This window comes from Muscardinus avellanarius, assembly GCF_963383645.1.
Source record: "Muscardinus avellanarius genome assembly, chromosome: 12".
Lineage (NCBI taxonomy): Eukaryota > Metazoa > Chordata > Mammalia > Rodentia > Gliridae > Muscardinus > Muscardinus avellanarius.
This window is the reverse complement of record NC_137798.1, coordinates 106,010,313-106,029,295: the sequence shown is the minus strand read 5'-3', so window position 1 is coordinate 106,029,295 and position 18,983 is coordinate 106,010,313. Positions and strand designations below refer to the sequence as shown.

The window sequence follows — 18,983 nt, the reverse complement described above, 5'->3', positions numbered from 1 at the left end:
AGTTTATTACTTTAAAGAAAAGCTTAAGCCAGTTGTGGTGGCACATGCTTGTAATCCCAGCATTTGGGAGGCTAAGACAGGAGAATCGCAGTTCGCGGACAGCCTCAGCTACTACTTAGTGAGGCCCTTTGCAACCAGTGAGACCTTGCTTCAAAATAAAGAATAAGTGGGGTGCGGTGGCCCAAGCTTGTAATCCCAGCATTTGGGAGGCTGAGGCCTGGAGGATTGCGGTTCGCGGACAGCCTCAGCTACTTAGTGAGGCCCTCAGCAACTCAGTGAGACCCGGTTTCAAAATAAAGAATAAAAAATAGGGCAGGGGGTGTAGCTCGGAGGTCAAAGGCCCCTGGGTTCCATCCCCAGACCCGCAAAAAAAGAAAAAAAAAATAAGGTTGGGGGTGCAGCTCAGAGATAGAGTGCCCCTGGGTTCCAGCTCCAGTATTGGGGCGGGGGGAGAAAGAAAGAAAGAAAAGAAAAACTTAGAGTAATGCTTGAATTTTCCTGTGCGAGGAACATGTCCTCTGAGCTCTGCATTAGGTAAACCCTAAGGGAGGTTTCATGCCAATCTAGGTGTACAACAAATAAACGACACGGACACACTGTGCTCTCATCCTGTTCCCAAGCACAACCACACATTCTCAATGGACAAGTGAAAGCCGGTGTGGTGGCGCATGACTGTAATCCCAGCATTTGGGAGGCTGAGACAGGAGGACTGCTGTTTGCAGACAGTCTGTGAGACCCTGCTCCAAAATAAAGAATAAAAAATAGGGACAGGGTATAGCTCAAAGGTAGAATGCCCCTGGGTTCCATCCCCAGTACAGCAAAAACAAACAAACAAAAAGCCAAGGGCAATCCTAAGTACAGGGAGTGGTGGTATGTTTCACTTGTGTCCTATGAACAATGCAGTTTAGGCCTTCCTATTCAAAGGGCATCTGCTCCTTTAGAAAAACAGTCAACGAGCCGGGAGTGGTAGTGCATGCTTGTAATCCCAGCATTTGGGAGGCTAAGACAGGAAGATCGCAGCTTGTGGACAGCCTCAGCTACTACTTAGTGAGGCTCTTTGAAACTCAGTGAGCCCCTGTTTCAAAATAAAGAATTAAAAAAAAAAATAGGGCTGGGATGTAGCTCGGAGGTAGAATGCCCCTGAGTTCCACCCCCAGTACTTAAAAAAAAAAAAAAAAAAAAAGTCAATGTTCCAATCAGGTCAACAGAGCCCCGCTTTTTTTTTCCCCTTATTTTTGGTGGTACTGGAGATGGAATCCAGGGGTATTCTATCTCTGGCTACACCCCCAGCCCTATTTTTTATTCTTTATTTTGTAACAGCGTCTCATTGAATTGCAGAGAGCCTCACTAAGTAGCTGAGGCTGTCCAGGAACTGTGATCCTCCTGTCTCAGCCTCCAAATGTTGGGATAACAAGCGTAAGCTACCATGCCTGGGGCAGAACCCCCTTTCTTAAGATGTTGAAAACTCGGCTGAGTGTGGTGGCACACACTTGTACGCCCAGAACGTGGGAGGCCGGGAGAGAAGAATCGCATGTTCATGGTCAGCCTGAACTTAGTGAGGCCCTCTGGAACTTGGGAGGATCGCAGCTTGGAAGCCAGCCTCAGCTACTTAGTGAGGCTCTCAGCAACTTAGATCCTGTTTCCAAATAAAATATAAAATAGGTCTGGGAGTGTAGCCTGGAGGTAGAAAGCCCCTGGGTTCTATCCCCAGCACCACAAAAAGGGGGGTGGTGGTGGGGGGCTGTGGATGTAGAATGACCCTGGGCTCAATCCCTAGTACTGCAAAACAAACACTAATAACAATAATAACAACAAAAAGATGGAAACTCAGAGAAAATCAACTGTTCAAAGGAAAAAAGTGACAGGTACTGAAGTCTGCAGTTTCACCTGGCTCTAGACATACCACCTCAAGGAGTCTGACCAGGACCAAGACTATTCAAGCTCAGTCCCTGTACCCTGGGGAGTCCAAAGGGGCAATTTCTTTCCTCTAATAACAATTATTTTGTTACTGCTTTTGTTTTTGATAGGGTAGATTGAACCCAGGGAAATTCTACCTCTGAGCTGTACCCTCAGCCCTCGCCCCCTTTCTGTGGGTCTGGGGATGGAACCCAGGGGCATTCTAGCTCTGAGCTACACCCCCAGCCCATTTTTTATTCTTTACTTTGAACAGGGTCTCACTAAGTTGTAGAGGGCCTCACTAAGTAACTGAGGCTGGCAGCGAACCTGGATCCTCCTCTCTCAGCCTCCCAAGTACTGGGATTACAAGAGTGTGTGTGCCAAAACACTAGGTTCCCTCAGCCCCTTTTAAAAAATATTTTGAAAGAGGGTTATACTAAATCACTGAGGCTAGCCTTGAACCTGCAATTCTCCTGACTCAGCTTTCCAAGTACTAGGTCTAAAAGTGTGTGCTACTGTACTCGGTTAAGAATGGTGAGAGTCGCTGGATGTGGTGGCGCATGCTTGTAATCCCTATGCTTTGAAAGCGGAGAAAGGAGGATCATGCAGGTTCAAAGCCAGCTGCACTGGCTTAAGAGACCTTGTTTCCAAACTAAAAAAATATAAAATAGGGTCTGGGAGTGTAGCCTTAAGGTAGAAGGGCTTCCAGGAACCCCAGTACCACCACCACCAAAAAAAAAAAAAAAATAAAAAATAAAAATAAAAATAAAAAAATGAAAAAAAAAAGAAAAAGAAAAAGAAAAAAAAGTTGCTGGGAGTGGTGGCGCACACTTGTAATCCCCATGCTTGCGCAGGTTCGAAGCCAGCCGTGCTGGCTTAAGAGACCCTGTTTCCAAAAATAAATAGATAGATAGATAGACAGACAGACAGACAGATAGATAGATAGATAGATAGATGGGCTTCCAGGGACCCCAGTACAAAAAAAAAAAAAAAAAAAAAAGGATGGTGAGAGTCGAAGCTGGGTGTGGTGGCGCACGCTTGTAATCCCTGTGCTTGGGAGGCCGAGACAGGAGGATCACATAGGTTCTAAGCCAGCCTCAGCTACTTAGTGAGACCCTGTTTCCTAATAAAAATATAAAATAGGTCTGAAAGTATAACCCAGAGGTAGAAAAGCCCCATTTGGGAGGCTGAGACAAAAGGATCTCAGTTCGCGAACAGCCTTAGCTACTTAGTGAGACCCTTTCCAAGTCAGTGAAACCCTATTTCAAAACTACAGAATAAAAAATAGGGCTGGGGGTGTAGCTCGGAGGTCGAATGCCCTGGGGTTCCAACGTGAGCACGGCGAAAAGAAGAAAAAAAAAGAATGGTGAGATTCTGGTCATGATCATAGTCTCTCAGCCTCTCCCTGCAGGTACCCTTTCCAAGCTGAGTCCTGGAGCCTGGCAGTGCTCCTCCTCCTCGGGCTCTAGGGCCCCCCTGCATTCACTCTGACACCTCCAGTCTAGCTGCCAGAGCCAGGAATGTCCAAACACAAAGCCCACCTGTGGCTCATGTGCTCGAGAACTCACAGGTCTTTAGGACGCCTCACATCCTCAGGCACTGCAGTCTGACCCCGCCATCTCTCCAAACTTTAGCTTCTCTTGTCCTCTCCTGGGAATCCAACTTTCTGCCCTCCTGACCATGAAAAGAATGGTGGTTCAGCACTAAGGAACTCTGGGGGGAGCTATTCTCTGCCTGGAGAACCAACAAGTTTTTCGAGGCTGTCTCCTCTGTGGAGTTCCCCTGAGGTGCCCTCAGTCCAGGTCTGCAGCTGCGCGGTGGTGCCGCTTCCCAGGGAGTGCCTGGGCACAAGCCCATGTCACCAGCGTGTCCCCAGTGTCATGCAAAGCTGGGATGGAGCAGGTGCTCCTAAATGTCTTCCTAACAGGTTATGAAATTAGCCACTGGAACTGTGATGTCCCCATAGGCGGGAGACATGACATCAAAATGAGCTGCACAGCCGGGCGTGGTGGTGCACACTTGTGATCCCAGTATTGGGGAAGCTGAGACAGGAGGATTACAGGTTCGAGTACAGCCCTGATAAAGTCTGAGAGGCTTGAGACTCTCAGAAACCTAGCAAGACCCTGTCGCAAAGTAAAAAATAGGGCTGGGGGTATGACTCAGAGGTAGAACGCCACTAGGTTCAATCACCAGTACTTAAAAAAATAAAACAAGCTGCTCAGAAGAGCTGCCTTTTTGTGTGTTTTTCTTAAGACTCACTGCTCTGCCTTGGGAAAGAGGCTCAATGAGTATGAGAAGAATTGGAGGTACCCGCCTTCTAGAGAGAACAGTCATTCAGGAGTTATTTTTGTTTTTGCCGTGCAGGATCCATTCTCTTCCTTTGTCAACAACACTTCTCTGTTTTGGTGGAAGCAACTCCAGATGATGTCTCCCAGCAGAGGCGGAGCCACACTTGGACATGGCCGTGAGGCTCCTGTCTGTGCACTGCTGCCCACTACTACAGGGAGACAGGGCCAGGAGCTGGGCCTGACACCAGCCCATCACTTTTTTGGGGGGTAACGGAGAACAAACTCAGCACCCTTCTACTTCCCAACTATACCACCAGACCTATTTTATATTTTATTGTGATGAACATAGCCATTCACTTTTCAAATTACATGAACCAAAGTCAGGTATAATCCCAGTACTTGGGAGGCTGAAACAGGAAGATTCAAGGTCTGAAGAAAGCCTCAGCAAATAGTAAAATTCTCACTAACCTAGTGAGACCCTAGGTTTTTTTTTTCTTTTTGCAATACTGAGGATGGAACCCAGGGACATTCTACCTCCAAGTTACAACCCCAGCCCCATTTTTAAGATTTTATTTTGAAACAGGGTCTCACTAAGTTATGGAGGACCTTACTAAGTAGCTGGGGCTGGCTGCGAACCTCGATCCTTTTGTCTCAGCCTCTCAAGTATTGGGATTACAAGTGTGTGCCACCATGTCAGGCTGTGAGACTTTGTTTCAAAACTTAAAAAGAAAAGAAAAGAAAAGAAAAGCATTGGTGATATAGTTCAGAGAAACAATGCTCGTGGCTTCAATCCCTAGCACCAAAACAAAGGGGAGAGGCCTTGAGGTTTAGCTCGGAGGTAGAATGTCCCTGGGTTTAATTTCTAGGACCAAAAATAAATAAATAAATCACATGAATAAAGAACCCTTAAATTTTTTTGTTATTAAGCCCAGTTTGGACTGGGTTTTCTGTCACTCACAACAGAAAGAATCCTAACCGACACAAGAAATCATACATGTACTTATTACCCAGTTCCAGGTGAATACAACTGTCTCTTGTGACCTGCTCTGTCCAGGGCACGTTAGCAGTTAACACCACTCAGCTGCTGACATGTTTTGCCTGATCGAGAGCTAGATGGATGGATGTACCGAGAACGTGAGGAGTGGGAGCAGGAGGGGCCTGGCCTCTTCACTGCAGAATCACAGGGCCTCGGAGATTTCTGACAAAGAAAGGGTTTCCTCGCCCCAGAAAGCACAGAACTGAGGCCACCAGTGTAAGCCAAGCCCACAGCACGAACAGTGTGAGTGCGTGCCATGCTCTGCAGCACATGCCAATCCTCCCCAAGCAATTACTAATTTTTATGATATACTAATTTTAAATGCAATGAAAATATTTCTTTTTTGTGGTATTGGGGACTGAACTCAAAGGCTCATGGTGTGTGTGTGTGTGTGTGTGTGTGTGTGTGTGTGTGTGTGTGTGTGTCTGTCTGTCTGTCTCTCTCTCTCAATCTGAGGACTGAACCCAGGGACATTCTAGCCCTGGCGCCTACCTCTTTTTAAAAACACGTCTAATCGCCAGGCGTGGTGGTGCATGTTTGTAATCCCAGTGCTTAGGAGGCTGAGACAGGAGGATCGCACAGGTTCAAAGCCAGCCTCAGCTACTTAGTGAGGCTCTCAGCAACTTAGTGAGACCCTGTTTCCAAATATAATATAAAATAAGTCGGAGTTGTAGCCCAGAGGTAGAAGGTCCCTGGGTTCCATCCCCAGGACCACAAAACAAAAAAACAAAAAAAACCACGTCTAAGTCGGGTGTGGTGGCACATGCGTATAGTCCCAGCATTTGGGAGGCTGAGACAGGAGGATCATGGTTCGTGAACAGCTCCAAGTACTTAGTGAGGTTCTTTGTAACTCAGTGAGACCCTGTTTCAAAATAAAGAATAAAAAGTAGGGCTGAAGGTGTAGTACGGAGGTAGAATACCCCTGGGTTCCATCCTCAGTACCGCAACAAAACAAAACAAAAAATAAAAAACAAAAACCAAAAAAACAGATCTAACCAGGTTGCTATAGACAAATCTTACTAAGTTGCTGAGGCTGTCCTCAAAGCTGCAATTCTCCTGTCTCAGCCTCCCCATTACTGGAAATACAAGGATATTCCAATTATTTCTTTAGAAATTTAGCTGGGCATGTTGGCGCACACTTGTAATCCCAGATTTCAGGAGGCTGAGACCAAGGGATTGCCATTTGCAGACAGCCTCAGCTACTTAGTGAAGCACTCTGCAACTTAGTGAGAACCTGTTTCAAAATAAAGAGTAAAAAGTAGGGCAGAGGGTGTAGCTCAGAGGTCAAATGCCCCTGGGTTCCATCCCCAAACCTGAAAAAAAGAAATTTAACCCATGAGCCGGGCATGGTGACACATGTTTGTAATCCCAGTACTTGGGAAGCTGAAACAGGAGATCTCAGGTTCATGGCCAGCTTCAGCAACTTAAGTGAGACCCTGTTTCAAAATAAAAAAAAGAATAAAATAGGGCTGGGGGTATAGCTCGGAGGTAGAATGTTCCTGGGTTCCATCTCCAGTACCATAAAGAAGCCGGGCATGGTGCCACATGTTTGTAATCCCAGCATTCGGGAGGCTGAGACTGGAGGATCGCAGTTCGTGGACAGCCTCATCTACTTAGTGAGAGCCTGTTTCAAAATATAGAAAAAAAATTGGGCAGGAGGTGTAGCTTGGAGGTCTAATACCCCTGGGTTCCACCCCCAGACTTGCAAAAAATCCCAAAAAACCAAAATCCAAAAAGCAATCCATATTACATTAGGAGTTCCAAAAAGCAAACAACAAGAGACTTGTGTTTCCAACTTCTGAAGAAGGCCTAGCAACTTGAGTAAAATTTTATTTATTTATTTATTTATTTATTTATTTATTTATTTATTTATTTATTTGGTGGTACTGGGGTTCCTGGAAGCCCTTCTCCGTCTGGGCTACACTCCCAGACCTATTTTTACATTTTTATTTGGAAACAGGGTCTCCTAGGCCAGAGCGCGCGGCTGGCTTCGAACCTGCGCGATCCTCCTGTCTCTGCCTCCCAAGCGCGGGGATTACAAGCGTGCGCCACCACGCCCGGCGAGTAAAATTTATTTTGAAACAGGGTCTCACTAAGTTGTGGAGGGCCTGCTGAATTTCAAGTTGTTCTACTAAATACACAAAGCTATTTTCAACAGACAGCCCTGACACAATTAAACTGGTTGTTATAAAAGTTCAAACAATATTTATTACCTCTCAAAAAGTGTCAGAAATGACTATATTTTATAATTAATGCCAAAAAACCAACAGGTGTTATATTACACATTTTAGTAGTTCTCAGCCCAAAGAGGAATCTTTTTTTTTTTCTTTTTGCAAACTACAGATAGCCAGGCCATCTGGGTATGGTGGTGCACACTTGTAATCCCAGCATTTGGGAGTGTGGATTAGAGCCTGAAGAGTCGCAGTTTGCAGCCATCCTCAGCTACTTAGTGAGGCTCTTTGCAATTTAGTGAGAGGGGGTAGCCTGGAGGTAGAATGCTCCTAGGATTCAATCCCCAGTACCAAAGAAAAAACAGAAAAGCAGCCAGGCCAGGTATGGTGGTGCACACCTATAATCCCAGTACATGGGAGGTTGAGACAAGATGATCATAGGTTTGCGGCCAGTCTCAGTAATATAGCAAGACCTGTTTCAAAATAAAAAGCAAAACGGGGACTGGGCATGGTAGCTCGCGCTTGTAATCCCAGCATTTGGGAGGCTGAGACAGGAGGATCGCAGTTCAAGGACAGCCTCAGCTACTACTTAGTGAGCCCCTTTCTAACTCAGTGAGACCCTGTTTCCAAATAAAGAATAAAAGCTGGGCGTGGTGGCGCACGCTTGTAATCCCAGCATTCGGGAGGCTGAGACCTGGAGGATCGCGGTTCGCGGACAGCCTCAGCTACTCAGTGAGGCCCTCTGCAACTCAGTGAGACCCAGTTTCAAAATAAAGAATAAAAACTAGGGTAGAGGGTGTATCTTGGAGGTCAAATGCCCCTGGGTTCCATCCCCAGACCCGCAAAAAAACAAAAACAAAAACAAAAACAAATAAAGAATAAAAAATAGGACTGGGAGTGTAGCTCGGAGGTAGAATGTCCCTGAGTTCCCATTCCTAGTAACACACACACACACACACACACACACACACACACACACACACACACGGGCTAGGTGTGTAATTCGAAGGTAGAAGGCCGTGGGTTCAATCCCCAGTATCATTAAAAAAAAAAAAAAAAAAAAAAAGGGAAAGAAACAATTAATTATAAAGCCCAGCACAGTGGCACAGGCCCAGAATCCCAGTATTCAAGAGGCAGAGAAAAGAGGATCACAGGTTCCAGGTTAGTAGCAAGTCAGCAAGGCCCTCAGCAATTTAATGCAACTCTGATTCAAAATAAAAAATAAAACAGCTAGGAATGTAGCTCAGACGTAGATTGCACCTGGGCTCAATCCCCAGTACCACAAAACAAAAACAAAAACAAAAAATCAATTTTAAGACTTCTGTGATATAATCCCAGTATTTGGGAGGCTGAGATAGGAGGATCAAAGGTTTGAGTTCAGCCTCAGCAACTTCATGAGATCATTTCAATATAAGAAGTAAAAAAAAAATAAAAATGGGTGGAAGTGGTAGCTCAGAGAGAGAATATCCTTATGTCTTTTTTTTTTTTTGGGAGGGTATGGGGATGGAACTCAGGGGCATTTGACCTCTGAGCTATACCCCCTGCCTTATTTTTTATTCTTTATTTTGAAACCGGGTCTCACTGAGTTGCAGAGGGCCTCATTAAGTAGCTGAGGCTGTCCGTGAACCGCGATCCTCCAGGTCTCAGCCTCCCGAATGCTGGGATTACAAGCGTGCGCCACCAAGACTGGCGAGAATATCCTTATATCTAAACCACAGTACTCAAAACAAACAGACCTCCTGTGACAAGAGGGAAAAACCTCTGTATTTGGGAAATATTTAAAAACATCATCCTCTAGCCCGGTGTGGTGATGCATGCTTGTAATCCCAGCATTTGGGAGGCTGAGACCAGAGGACTGAGGTCTGGAGACAGTCTCAGCTACTCAGTGAGGCCCTCTGCAACTTAGTGAGACCCTGTTTCAAAATAAAGAATAAAAAATAGGGCAGGGGGTGTATTTCGGAGGTTGGATGCTTCTGGGTTCCATGCCCAGACCCACAAAACAAAAACAAAACAAAACACATCATCCTCTGTTCAGAGTGGGTTTTCTGAAGGTGGTTAGGGCTTGCGAGGACATGTAGAGCCTTGGTTTAAACCTACACACAGTTTTTATCAGTCCTGATCACTCATGTTGGAATTCTGTATAAACAGTTGCACAGAGAAGAGAGTCTAAGCTAGGCGTGGTAGTGCATGCCTGAAATCCCAGTACTTGAAGAGGCAGAGACAGGAGAATTGAAGGTTCAAGGACAGTCTCAGCAAGCAGTGAGACTCTCATCAGCCTAGCAAGACTGTTTCAAAATAAAAATAAAAGCTGGGCATGTGGTGCACAAGTGTAATCCCAGTACTTGGGAGCTGAGACAGGAGGATCACAGGTTCTCGGCCAGCCTCAGGTATTTAGTGATGCCCTCTGAAACTTAGTAAGAACCTATTTTGAAATAAAGAATAAAAAGAGGGTTGAAGATGTAGTTCAGAGGTAGAATGCCCCTGGGTTCCATCCCCAGACTCTCTCTCAAAATAAACAAACAAACAAACAAACAAACAAAACCGTGAACTATCTACAATTATATCCTTTTTTGTGTGTGTGTGTGGCAGTAGGGGTGGAACCCAGAGGCTTTCTACCTCTAAGCTATACTCTCAGACCTATTTTCTATTTATTTTGAAACAGTCTCACTAAGTTGCTGAGAATCTCACTAAGTAGCTGAGGCTGGCTTCAAACCTGTGCGATCCTCCTGTCTCAGCCTCCCAAGCGTGGGGATTAACAAGCATGTGCCACCACGCCTAGTTTATATCCTTTTTGTGTGTGTGTGGTGCTGGGATGGAATTCATGGGTGTTCTACCTCTGAGCTACACCCCTAAGTCTGATTTTTTATTCTTTATTTTGAAGTAAGGTTTCACTAAGTTGCAGAGGGCCTCACTAAGTAGCTGAGGCTGGCTGCAAACCCAAATTCTCTTGTCTCAGTCTCCCAAGTACTGGGATTACAAGCAAGCGCCACCATGCCTGGCTTACAATTACATCCTTAATAGTTTTTAATTATAAGAAAAAAAGCTGGTTTGTGGCCAGCCTCAGTTACTAAGTGAGGACCTCTGTAATTTAGTGAGACCTGTTTCAAAATAAAGAGTAAAAAAATGGGGCTGGAGGTGTAGCTCGGCAGTAATATGCCCCTGGGTTCAATTCCTAAGCACCACACACAAAAGAAATTAAAAAATAAAGGTTGGGGGTGTAACCCGGAAGTAGAGGCCTCTGGATCTCATCCCCAGGACCTACACACACACACACACACACACACACACACACACACACACACACACACACGTAATATATATATATAAGGAAAATGACAATGTTAAAAACACAGAAAGTAAGAACACCATAATGTAAGTTTTCCTTAAAATTCACTAGTTAGTTAATGAATTAACTAGCTAAAGAACATAATCTCACAGGACAAGCTTGGTCTCAATATCAATTCAAGCCTAACTAATGTGCAGACTAAGGACATGATGGACAGTTAGTTTATGAAAGGTAGAGTAGTTTTTCTTAAATGGCTACAGAGTTTCTAGGTCATACATGTCATCTAACTAAGAGAAACAGGAACTTTGAGTGCGATATCAGAATGTGTCAGGAAAAAAAAGAGAAATAAAACAACCCATTCCTCCATGCTAGACATGAGCAGACAATGTTTATACTGGAAGGCTGGGGTACAACAAAAGATGAAGTGAACTTATTTCAAGGACTTCTAATTCAGGACTCACTATTGCATCTTCACTCAGAATTTACTTTCTATACTACTCTTCCAAGAATAAAGAAGAACCCACGCCAGTCTGACAGAATGCCAGCTCAGCTTACACTTTTTCCCCTTCCTCTCCACCCAGATGAACCCTACCTCATGATCTCTGGACCTACAAGCCCCACTTTTCTTATTTTCTCATCTCAATCCCAAGGAAGCTGTTTACATGATAGGATGCTGACGGACATATTACCTTCTAGTATGTTAACTACGCAGAAGACTGGATTCTCCGTTTCTGTGGATCCTCACATGTCTTTTTCTGAGGCAGATTATGCACTACTTGGCCATGTTGCACCCCCGGGGCAAAGTGGCCCTTTCCCTGAGAGCTCACCACCCTACCTTGGGTGCACATCCTCCAGAGATGTGGTTCGGGTCCCTGTCATTCCCACTCTCAGCCTCTGTTCAAATTATTGTGTAAAAAAACTCTCCATTTCCCTATCGTTTTTCTTTTCTTTTTTTCTTTTTTTTTGGTGGTACTGGGGATGGAAACCAGGGGCCCTCTACCTCTGGGATACACCCCCAGACCTATTTTATATTTTATTTGGAGACAGGGTCTCTTAAGCCAGCTAAGGCTGGCTTCAAACCTGCACGATCCTCCTGTCTCAGCCTCCCAAGCGCAGGGATTACAAGCGTGCGCCACCACGCCCGGCTCCCTATCGTTTTTTCTACAACAAAGCCCCAGCCCACAATCTACCTCCTTGTGGAGGTGTCCATAGCTTAACTTGATCCTCTTCTCTTCACAAAGCCAAAGGGATGATGCTGCCAGGGGTAAACAGAACCCCAGCATGCTGCTAAAACCAGTATTCAAATTCAACTTACCTTCTCAGCTATTTACTATTGTTGAACTGTGATTATAAACACTGAGAACTAAATGACTGTTTCCATTTCTCTTGGGAAAAACAAAATTTTTTGGCAACAGGTAAAATGTCCTACCTGTTTTCTTTGCCATTCTGTATCACTGAGTGTCTGTCAGCTGTAGTTCGCTCACTGCAAACATAAGTATTTCGCCGCGTCATGCCACCAGATGCTGTGTTACTCTGTAAGAAAAGGGCATTTTTGTCTTGAGCTATGTGGCAAGTACAGTCCAACAAGAAAAAAAGAACTCGTGCAGTGGTGCACACCTGTAATCCCAGTACTTTGGAGGCTGATATGGGAGGATCACAGGTTTGAGGGCAGCCTCACCAATTTAACAAGGTCCTAAGTAACTTAGCAAGAATCTGTTTCAAAATAAAAAATAAGCTGGGCATGGTGGTGCATGCTTATAATTCTAATACTTGGGAGATTGAGTCAGGAAGATGACAGGTCTGCAGCCAGTCTCAACTACTTAGTGAGGTCCTCTGCAACTCAGTGAAAATCATTCAAATGAAAGAATATAAAATAAGCCGGGCGTGGTGGCGCATGCTTGTAATCCCAGCACTTGGGAGACTGAGACAAGAGGATCACGCCGGTTCGAAACCAGCCTCAGCTGGCTTAAGAGACCCTGTTTCCAAAATAAAATATAAAATAGGTCTGCGAGTATAGCTTGGAGGGAGAAGGCCCCTGGGTTCCATCCCCAGTACCACCAAAAAAAAAAAAAATAAATAAAATAAATAAATAAAAATAAATAAAATAAAAATAGCCAGGCGTGGCGGCGCACGCTCATAATTCCAGCACTTGGGAAGCTGAGATCAGGGGATCGTGATTTACAGCCAGCCTCAGCTACTTAGTGAGGCTCTGCAACTCAGTGAGACCCTGTTTCAAAATAAAGAATAAAAAAATAAGGCAGGGGGTGTAGCTCAAAGGTAGGACACCACGGGGTTCCATCCCCAGACCCACCAAAAACAAACAAACAATATGAAATAATATATGTATATACATGAAATCATGTATGTATATCATTTATATAAAATATCTCTATATCATATATATGCAAATCATATATCTGACTAGAGTCTAATATTCAGAATACATACATAACCCCCCCACCCCGTACTGGGGATGGAACCCAGGGGCATTCTACCTCCAAGGTACACCCTTAGCCCTATTTTTTTATTCTTTATTTTGAAACGGTCTTACTGAGTTGCAAAGGGCCTCAATAAGAAGTAGCTGAGGCCGGGCGTGGTGGCGCAGTTTGTAATCCCCCTGCGCTTGGGAGGCGGAGACAGGAGGATCGTGGAGGTTCAAAGTCAGCCTTGCTGGCTTAAGAGACCCTGTTTCCAAATAAAATATAAAATAGGTCTAGGAGTATAGCCCAGAGGTAGAAGGGTTCTTTCCCCAGTACCACCAAAAAAAAAAAAAAAAAAAAAAAAAAAAAAGCTGAGGCTATCTACAAACTGTGATCCTCCTGTCTTATCCTCCCAAATGTTGAGATTACAAGAGTGTGTCACCACACCTGGCTTTTATTCTTTATTTTGAAACAGGGTCTAAGTTACAGAGAACCTCACTAAGCAGCTGAGGTTGGCAATGAACCTATGATCCTCTTGTCTAAGCCTCCCAAGAACTGGAATTACAAGCCACCATGCTCAGCTTAAGAATTCTTCTAACTAATCTACAAATAACAAGCAGCTTTCTCCATCCTCCCTTGCCCCCGGTACTGGTGATTAAACTCAGGGGGATTCTACCTCCAAGTAGAATAAGCAGCTGAGTGTGGCTGTGAACCTGCGATCCTCTTATCCCAGCCTCCCAAGTCCTGGGATAATAACCAGTAAGCACTGCCATGTGTGGCTTCTTTATTTCTGAGATGTAACCTCGCTGTGCTGTCCAAGCTGCTCTGTAGCTCCTAGGCTCCAGTGGTTCTCTGATCTCCTCCTCTCGAGTAGCTAGGACTAGAGGCAAAAGCCACAATGCCCAGGTTCAAACAACACAATATGAAAATGAGCAACAAGAGCCCAGCGTGGTGGGCAAGCTTGTAATTCCAGCATTCAGGAGGCTGAGAAAGTAGGAGCGCGGCATGCAGACAACCTCAGCTACTTAGTGAGGCCCTCTGCAACTCAGTGAGACCCTGTTTCAAAATAAAGAAAAAAAAAAAAATAGGGCTGGGGATGTAGCTCAGAGGTAGAATACCCCTGGGTTCCAGCCCCAGTACAGCAAAAAAAAAAAAAAAAAAGTGCAACAGCCAATTGCAGTGGCGCACACCTGTAACCCTGGATACTAGAAGGCTGAGGCAGAAGGATAGTAGAGTTTTTTTGGTACTACAGCTGTTGAACATAAGAGAGCTTTCTATCACTAGACTGAGCCAGAGCCCCAGCCTCAACAGGTTTTAAAGTTGCTCAGAGCCTCCCTACAGGCTTGAGGCCAGTGCATAATGACATAGTGAGACCCTGTTTAAAAATAAAATAAAAATCATGAGACACCATTTATTTCATACTCACTAGGATGGCTGTATTAAGAGAAAAATGTGGGCCGGGCGTGGTGGCGCACGCTTGTAATCCGCGCGCTTGGGAGGCGGAGACAGGAGGATCGCGCAGGTTCGAAGCCAGCACGCTGGCGTAAGAGACCCTGTTTCAAAAATATAAAATAGTTCTGGGAGTGTAGCCCGGAGGAAGAAGGGCTTCCAGGAACCCCAGTACCACCAAAAAAAAAAAAAAAAAAAAAAAAAAAAAGAGAGAAAAATGTGTTGGCAAGGATGTTGAGAAATAGAAATTGTCATATATGCTTAAAGAAATATAAAATGGTGCTGTTGCTATGGAAAAGTTTGGCAGTTCCTCGAAAAGTTGAACAATGGAAATACCACACAACTGGCAATTTTATCCCTAGGTATATATTCAGGAGAAATGAAAACCTAAATAGCCCACCCAGAAACTTGTACAGAAGTGTTTATTGCACCATTAATTTTTTTTTTGTGTGTGGGTCTGGGATGAAACCCAGGGGCATTTGACCTCCGAGCTATAGCCCCAGCCCTATTTTTTATTCTTCATTTTGAAACCGGGTCCCACTGAGTTGCACAGGGCCTCACTAAGTAGCTGAGGCTGTCTGAGAACTGCGATCCTCCGGTCTCCACCTCCGGAATGCTGGGATGACAAGTGTGCACCATCATTCTCTCTTGAATGTATTTCCTAACTCTCCTAAGTAAACTGCTGTCTATGTCAATCCTCAGTAAAAAAACAAAATACCACTAGACATGATGGCGCACGCTTATAATCCCAGAGTTTGGGAGGCTGAGACAGGAGGATCGCACAGGTTTGAAGCCAGCCTCAGCTACTGAGGCTCTCAACAAGTTAGTGAGACCCTGTTTCAAATCAAGTATAAAATAGGTCTGGGAGTATAGCCCGGAGGTAGAAAAGACCCTGGGTTCCACACTCAGTGTCACAAAAAAACAAAAACCCAAAACCCCAAAAGGTTAATTATATGTCATCAGAATTCTCAAGCAACTTAACTCTCAAAATAAAAATGAAAAACAAAAATAACAATAAGAGATTTTAGCTATGATTTCTGTTTTCATCATTCTCTTGAACTACTAGCCCTGCACATACAAGTACTCTACTACTGAGCTATAATGTACTATATAGTCCAATCATGTTTTTTTTTTTTTTTTTTTTTGGTGGTGCTAGAGATTGAACCCAGGGGTCTTCTACCTTGGAGCTACACCTTCAGCCCTGTTTTATTTTTTATTTTTTGGTGGTACTGGGGTTCCTGGAAACCCTTCTACCTCTAGGCTACACTCCCAGACCTATTTTATATATTTTTAAAATTTGGAAATAGGGTCTCTTATGCCAGCATGGCTGGCTTCAAACCTCCTGTCTCCGCCTCCCAAGCACGGGGATTATAAGCATGCACCACTATGCCCGGCTTCATTTTTTTGGTGGTACTGGGGTTCCTGGAAACCCTTCTGCCTCCGGGCTACACTCTCAGACCTATTTTATATTTTATTTGGAAACAGCGTCTCTTAAGCCAGCATGGCTAGCTTCGAACCTGCACGATCCTCTTGCCTCCGCCTCCCAAGCGTGGGGATTACAAGCATGCGCCACCACGCCCGGCCCGGCTTGATTTTTTATTTTGAAACAGTCTCACAAAGTTGTAGAGGCAGGCCTTAAACTTTATATCCTCCTGTGCTGGCCTCTCACCTACTGGGATCATAGGTGTAAACCACCACTCCTGGCTCTATCAGATAATTTTTTTTTTTTTTTTTTGGCAGTACTGGGGATTGAACCCAGGGGCATTCTACCTCTGAACTACACCCCAAGCCCTATTTTTTATTCTTTATTTTAAAACAAGGTCTCACTAAACTGCCGAGGTCCTTATTGAGTAGCTGAGGCTGGCTGCAAACGAGATCCTCCTGTCACAGCCTCCCAAGTACTGAAATTATAAGCCTGTGCCACCACACCTGGCTTTCAATCATGTAATTTTTAAACAAGATAAAGCAATCATTGTGTGTGTGTGTGTGTGTGTGTGTGTGTGTGTGTGTGTGTGTCACTGGCAATTGGATTCAGGGTAATTCAACCTCTGAGATACACCCCTACCTCTATTTTATTTTTATTGATGAGAGTCTCACTACTTGCTTAGGCTGTCTTTGAACCTTCAATCCTCTGACTCATCCTCCCAAGTAGGGATTACAGGCATACACCACCACACCCAGCGATGCAATCACTTTTCTTTTTCTTTCTCTTTCTTTTATGGTTTGGAAAAGTGTCCTCCAAAGACCCAGGTGGTAGAGTCTTGTTTCCTAAGGTGGTGCTATTAGAAGGTAGCCTTTGGGAGGTGGGCCTAGTGAGAACGTCTTAGGTCACAAAGGGTGTGCCCCAAAAGGGAAGCACATGAGTCAACACTGTTTGCAGGCTCCTGAAGTGGGCGGTTTTACTTGTTTTTGGTATTGGGGATTGAACCCAGGGACATTTTACCTCTGAGCTACAACTCCCGCTCACCCTCCCTAACAAACCAACTATGGATCTATCTACCTATTATTTAACCCAATTTATCTGTTTTGTGGTCTGGAGGATTGAACCTAGGGGAATTCTACTTCTGAGCCAAACTCCCAGTTCTACTTTGTTCCTTGTTTTTTTTTTTTTTTTTTGGTGGATCTGCAGATGGAACCCAAGGGCATTCGACCTCCAGGCTACATCCCCTGCCCAATTTCTTTTATTCTTTATTTTGAAACAGGGTCTCACTAAGCTACAGAGGGCCTCACTAAGTAGCTGAGGCTGTCTGCAAAACGGGATCCTCCTGTCTCAGCCTCCCAAATGCTGGGATTACAAGCGTGCGCCACCACGCGCGGCTTGTTCCTTATTTTGAAATAGGTCTCAATAAGTTGCGGAGGGCCTCACTAGTTGCTGGGGCTGGTTGCAAACCTGCAATACCCCGTCTCAGTCTCTTATAAGTGTGCGCCACCTTGCCTGGCTCCCAGCCCTTTTTATTTTGAAGTCGGTCTTGTTAAATTGCTAAGGCTAATCCTGAACCTGCAATAGAGCCAGGAGTGGTGGTGCCCACCTATAACCCCAGTAGGAGAAGGCAGACACAGGAGGATGTAAAGGTGAAGGCTTGCCGCTGCAGCTCGGCGGCCACCTCCCAGTGCCCTGCACACCAGGATGCTGCATGTTGCCACTGTTCACACTATTACTGTTTGTGTCCCTCCCAAACCGATGCTGAAACTGAATTTCTGTGGTACTGGGGTTTGAATCCAGGGTCATTTTACCTCTAAGCTATTCTCTCCTAGCCCTTTTTACTTTTCATTCTGAAACAGGGTCATGCTAAATTGCCAAGGCTGGTCCCAAACCTACAATCCTTCTGTCTCAGCCTCCCAAGCACTATGATTACAGCCATGCGTCACTGCACCAGACTTGAAACTTAAATTTCCAATGATATCATATTATAAAATAAAGTAGGGCTTTTAGGTCATTAGTGCCTTATACAAGTGGGATTGTGGGGGAAAAATTCATCTCTTCTGCTGTATGAGTACAGTGTTTGGCCCCTCTGGAGAATGTGGCAATAGGGCACTATCTTGGAAGCCCTCATTAGACAATGAACGTGCTGGCACCGCGACCTGGAACTTTCCAGCCACCAAAACTATAGCAAATAAGTTTCTGTCCCTTCTTTTTTTTTTTTTTTTTGGTGGTACTGGGGTTCCTGGAAGCCCTTCTACCTCCGGGCTACACTCCCAGACCTCTTTTTACATTTTGTATTTGGAAACAGGGTCTCCTAAGCCAGCGCGCGCGGCTGGCTTCGAACCTGCGCAATCCTCCTGTCTCCGCCTCCCAAGCACAGGGATTACAAGCGTGCGCCACCACGCCCGGCTGTTTCTGTCCCTTCTAAATGACCCAGTTTCATGTATTTTGTTCTAGCAGCAGGAAAGGGGTATCAAGAGAAAATACCTACACACCGGGTGTGATGGCGCACAGTTGTAATCCTAGCATATTAAGACAAAAAAGAAAAAGAAAAAAAATAATCGGGCTGAAAAAAGAAAGAAAGAAAGAAACCAACACTGCTGAAGCCAGGCATGGTAGCACATGCTTGTAATCCCAGCATTTGGGAGGCTGACACAGGAGGATCGTGGTTTGAGGACAGCCTCACCTACTACTTGGTGAGGCCTTTTGCAACTTAGTGAGACCCTTTTTCTTTCCTTCTTTCTTTTTAGAAACAGTGTCACAGTAAGTTGCTGAGAGCCTCACTAAGTAGCTGAGGCTGGCTTCGAACCTGTATGATCTTCCTGTCTCAGCTTCCCAAGCGCAGGGATTATAAGCATGTGCTACTACGCTTGGCTCAAGTGAGACCCTTTTTCAAAATAAAGAAGAAAAATTAGGGCAGGGGGTATAATTTGGAGGTAGAATGCTCCTGGGTTCTATCCCCAATACCATAAAAAAACAAAACAAAAAAACCTACACCGAAGCAAGAGGTAGAG

At 44.9% G+C, this 18,983-nt stretch overlaps 1 protein-coding gene across 7 annotated transcripts in view; it reads right to left on the bottom strand.

Moving 5' to 3' along the window:
- Positions 1-18,983, bottom strand: part of MARK3 (microtubule affinity regulating kinase 3) — a gene marked incomplete at both ends in the record, with an annotated part of 121,794 nt that overhangs the window by 10,229 nt on the left and 92,582 nt on the right. For all 7 annotated transcript variants that reach the window (XM_080708327.1, XM_080708326.1, XM_080708329.1 and 4 more), the window contains one exon: positions 12,107-12,210. In XM_080708327.1, coding sequence (XP_080564453.1) covers positions 12,107-12,210 — 104 coding nt within the window. The remainder of the gene's footprint in view (positions 1-12,106; positions 12,211-18,983) is intronic.